The following is a 4,907-nucleotide window of genomic DNA, read 5'->3' as shown; positions in this document are numbered from 1 at the left end:
TGAGTTGGAGTCTCACTCCATCGCCCAGGCTGGAGTGCAGTGGCAGGCTCCTGGCCACCACAGCCTCAACCTGCTGGGCTCGGGCAATACTTCCACCTCAGCCTTACAAGGAGCCGGAACTACAAGTGCGCACTACCATACCTGGTTAATTTTTTGATTTATTGTAGAGACGAGGTCTCACTATGTTGCCCAGGCTGGTTTCGAATCCACAGGCTCAGGCAATCCTCTTGCCTTGGCTTCCCAAAGTACTGGGATTAAAGGCTTGAGCCACCATGCCCAGCTCAATTTTGTATTCTTATCCCTCCTTTTACAAAGAAGAAGGAAGTCCAGAAAGGTTAAGTAAAGTCACCCATGGTTGGGTACAGTGGCTCATGCCTGTAATCCCAGCACTTTGGGAAACCGAGGTGGGAGGATTACTTGAGGCCAGGAGTTGGAGACTAGCCTGGGCAACATAGTGAGACCTTGTCTCTACAAAAAATATAACAATTCTCTGGGCGTGGTGGCTGGTGCCTACAGTATCAGCTACTTGGGAGACTGAGGCAGAAGGATCACCTGAGCCCAAGAGTCGAGGCTGGTGTGAGCCATGACTGTGCCACTGTACTCCAGTCTGGGCAACAGAGTGAGATTCCAACTCAAAAAATTAAAAATAAAAAATAAATAAATATATATAAATAAATAAATAATTAAAAAAAACAAGCCTGGCTCGGTGGCTCAGCCTGTAATCCCACATCTTTGGGAGGCTGAGTTGAGTGGATTGCCTGAGCCCGCGGGTTCGAGACCCGCCTGGGCAACTTGGTGAGACCTCATGTCTACAATAAGCCAAAAAATGAGCCGGGTGTGGTAGCGCGTCCCTGTAGTTCCAGCTACTCAGAAGGCTGAGGCAGAAGGATCGCAACAGAGTGAGACTCCAACTCAAAACAAAGAAACAAAAATCTCACCAAGGTTTGCTGGGAAACAGCAACAGAGAACTGGGAATAGGATTTATTCCCTTGGCCCTTTGCTGTTCCAATAATGGATCCACCTAGTCTTAGATTTGTCTGTTACTTTATAATTAATGGCCCAAATGCTTTTCCCAAGTGAGAAACACAAGTCCTCAAGCACTCTTTAAAGAGGCATAAAAATGTATCTTTTTTTTTTTGAGTTGGAGGCTCACTCTGTCACCTACGCTGCTGGAGTACAGTGACAGGCTCAAGGCCACTGCAGCCTTGACCTGCTGGGCTCAGGTGATCCTTCCAACTGGGCCTTTCAAGTAGCTGGAACTACAGGCACACACCACCACGCCCAGCTAATTTTTTGATTTATTGTAGAGATGAGGTCTCACCCAGTTGCTCAGGCTGGTCTCGAACCGGAGCACTCAGGCAATCCTCTCATCTTGGCCTCCCAAAGTCTTGGGATTATAGGCATGAGCCACTGTGCCCATCCCCAAAATGTATCTTATTTACTATTGAACCACGTAAGTAGCTAACTTAACACAATGTTTGGCACATAGGAAGCATTTACTATTAGTAATATATTACTATTAGTAATATTAGTATTGTGGTTATTATATTAACAGCCCAGCACAGGGCGTTCAGCTTCCAGTGACGAGCAGATGACTGGTGATCTAGTAGACTGGCTCTCAAGGGAGTGGAAGGTGCTTTTATGCCCTGTCCCCCATGTTTAGAAACGTCTGGAGACAATTTTGGTTGTCACAACTGGAGGGATGGGTGCTGCTACTGGCTTCTAACGGGCAGAGGCCAAGGATGCTACAAGACATCTACAATACACAGGACAACCCCTACAGCAAATAATTATCCAGTCCCCCCAAGTCATTGGTTTCAAGGTTGAGAAGCTTTGCCTTCCACATTTCCTCCTCGTTTCCTCCTGTCCAAAGAGACTCCTCCGTCATGCTGGGTGGCCGCATCAGGCAGGGAAGCTTTGGGGTCAGAAAGGCTGGATTCTGTCACTTTGTTACAGTGCCTCTGGTGCCTCTGGTGCCAAGTTGGCTTCAAAAAATCCACGCAATTGAAACTGAATTTAATTACTTTGTGAACTCTGAGAAATGCACAGAGGTCTGAATTTCTTTACTCTCATATGTAGATTGGAGCTAAAAAGCCCTCCTGGAGAACTGTTGTTAGTAATCACAGAAATAACATTGGTAAAGCCATTGCACAGCACTTGGCCAGCAGTAGGCCCTCGACAAACATTCGTTTTCTTTCCCTTGTCAGTTTCTCCCCTGGCAAGCCTTTTCTTAATTTTTATTTTTTTCCCCCGTAGACTTCCTCTGCGGCCACCAACCCGCGTTTAGCCCCGTGGCAGCCCCTTCACTGGCGGAGTGACCCTGTGCCAGTCACTTTTCCCCTGCAGGCCTCGGGTCATCCTCTGCAGAACCAGAAAGTTGGCCTCCGATCCCCAAGCACGCTCCCAACGACGACTCGGGACGGAGCGGCCGACGGAGCTGCTTTCCTCCCCCGGGACTGATGGTACGGTCCCCGGGCAGCTCCCCCACCCCTCCGTCGCAGACCTTGGTACAGGCCCAGGGGGCCCTCCGCGGCCTCTCAGGGCTGCCCTCGCCCCCTGCCGAGTTCCGGGCCCGTCCCTGCGCGCGCGGATTGGCTGGAGCGGTGCCCGGGCTGCGCGGCTATAGGTGAGCCCGGGAGGGGACGGGCGGAGCGGGCGGCAGACCCGCCCCCTCCCCCCTGGGTCGGACGCTGCGCGGAGCCGCGGGCGGGAGGGCGGACGGACCGACTGACGGGAGGGACGGCGGCGAGCAAGATGGCGCAGACGCAGGGCACCAAGAGGAAAGTCTGTTATTACTACGACGGTGAGCCCCGGCCTCGCGGCGGGGGCGGGGCCTGGCCGGGCCGGATCGGGGACGGGGAGGCTGAGGCCGGAGGGCCGCGGGGGAGGCTGCGGGAGGCCGAGGCGTTGGCGAGAGGCTGGGTGCGGAGGCTGGGAGAAGGAGGTCGAGGCTGAGGGTGGAGGCTGCGCGAAAGGGAGAGCGAGGCCGAGCGCGGAGGCTGAGGCCGACAGGGGTCGTGTGGGGGAAGCCTCAGGTGATCTTGGTGGGAAGATTCTGCAGAAGTCTGATGTAGGGAGTTTGAGTGGGACTCCTGGAGGGGAGGCTGCGTCCGAGAGGGGAGGCGGAATCTGATGGAGACGGTCGCGAGAATAAACAGAAATGGTCCTGCGAGGATACAAAGCTTGTTCACCGTCGGGCTCCTTCCTTCTCTTTTGGGGAAGAGTCCTGCGGGACTGGCCACCTGCTTCCCCTCCCCCCAGTCTCTGAGCGGGGCCTGCAGTTGCTGCTTCGTTCGATGTGGGGCTCCTGGGCTTGGAAGGAGAAGGATGCCACCTGCTAAAAGTTTCCCTGTAGCCGGGCGCGGTGGCTCACGCCTGTCATCCCAGCACTTTGGGAGGCCGAGGCGAGAGGATTGCCTGGGTCCAGGGGTTCGAGACTAGCCTGGGCAACTTGGTGAGGCCTCGTCTCTACAATAAGTCAAAAAATTAGCCTGGTGTGGTGGCACGTGCCTGTAGTTCCAACTACTTGGAAGGCTGAAGCAGAAGGATGGCTTGAGCCCTGCAGGTGTGGCTGTGAGGGTGCCACTGCACTCCAGCCTGGGCGACAGAGTGAGACTCCAACTCAAAAAAAAACACAGCGGTTTTCATTTAACAGGAATCTATGGAGCAGTTTACGTCATTCTAGGTAGTGTTGGGGGTGGGGGACCCTGGGGATGATCAAGTCACTTTTCCTTTCTTCAGCTCCTGGTCTAGAAGGGGAAGATAGACAACAACCACCGTGGTGTCAGTACTGGGATAAAGGAGAGTGTTACAGGAGCACAGAGAAGAGGCGCCCATCCCAGCCCGAGGGGCAGGGAAGGAGGGGGCATCTCAAGAATGAGAGAGAGGACAGCACCTTTGAAAAACAGCAGGCATTTGTGCAGCGTGGCCCAGCCATGGGTTTGGGGCCTCTTGAGAAGGTGGGGAGCAGGGCTGCAAGTGATGAGACTGGGGAGGTGATGGGGGTGAGTTCATGGAGGGGGGCTGGGCGTGCTGTCCTGAGGAAGTTGAACTTTATTCTGAGTACACATGTAAATCACCGAAGTTTCATGCAGGTTAGTCACATCCTCAGGTTTATACCTTAATGTCACTCTGGGACAGAAATTAAATTCATGAAAATGTAGGGGAAAGGAAGAAGGCATGAATCCCAAGTTTCTAGTGTGGGCAGTTAATGGGTGTTGGGGGCAGGCCATATCAGTTGATAACTTTGGGTTTGGTTTGGTTAAAAAAGCCGTAACTGTAGAGATGGTTATAGCGGCCACCCAAGAAGAGGCATCTAGTAGACAGTTTTAGAAGACAGATGAGGGCTAGGCACAGTGGCTCATGCCTGCAATCCTCGCACTTTGGGAGGCTGAGGTGAGAGAATTGCCTGAGCCCAGAGGCTCGAGACCAGCCTGGGCAACTTGGTGAGACCTCCTCTCTAAAATAAATAAAGAAATAAGCCAGGCATGGTGGTGCACGCCTGTAGTTCTAGCTACTTGGAAGGCTGAGGCAGAAGGATCGCCTGAACCCAGCAGGTTGAGGCTGTGGTGGTAGTGAGCATGCCACTGCACTCTAGCCTTGGCAGCAGAGTGAGACTCTGATTCAAAAAAAAAGAGAAATAACTATTGAGATGTGTAGAGACATTTAGTAGACAGTTTAGAAGACAGGTAAGGGATGGGTGTGGTAGCTTATGTCTGTAATCTCAGCACTTCGGAAAGCTGAGGCGAGAGGATCCCTTGAGCCCAGGAGTTCAAGATCAGTCTGGGTCACTTGGCCAGAGCTCGTCTCTACAAAAAAAAGAAAGAAAAATGGAATTATTATTATTATTTTTTTTGAGTTGGAGTCTCACTCTGTCACCCAGGCTGGAGGGCAGTGGCACACTCATG

General features: G+C 52.7%; 1 protein-coding gene across 2 annotated transcripts in view; it reads left to right on the top strand.

The window, feature by feature from the left end:
- Positions 1-2,666: 2,666 nt before the first annotated feature.
- HDAC1 (histone deacetylase 1) overlaps positions 2,667-4,907 on the top strand; it is a 42,938-nt gene continuing 40,697 nt past the window's right edge. The window contains exon 1 of one of the 2 annotated variants that reach the window (XM_021716942.1): positions 2,667-2,803. In XM_021716942.1, coding sequence (XP_021572617.1) covers positions 2,755-2,803 — 49 coding nt within the window. In that variant the 5' untranslated portion in view covers positions 2,667-2,754. Of the gene's footprint in view, positions 2,804-3,001; positions 3,036-4,907 lie in introns of those variants that run through there. The other variant, XM_021716943.1, reaches the window with a different exon arrangement.

Source organism: Carlito syrichta, unplaced genomic scaffold (genome assembly GCF_000164805.1).
Source record: "Carlito syrichta isolate Samal-C Ts95f unplaced genomic scaffold, Tarsius_syrichta-2.0.1 Scaffold309099, whole genome shotgun sequence".
In the NCBI taxonomy this organism is placed as follows: Eukaryota; Metazoa; Chordata; class Mammalia; order Primates; family Tarsiidae; genus Carlito; species Carlito syrichta.
The sequence above is the reverse complement of the archived record's forward strand: the minus strand, read 5'-3'. Positions and strand labels throughout refer to the sequence as shown.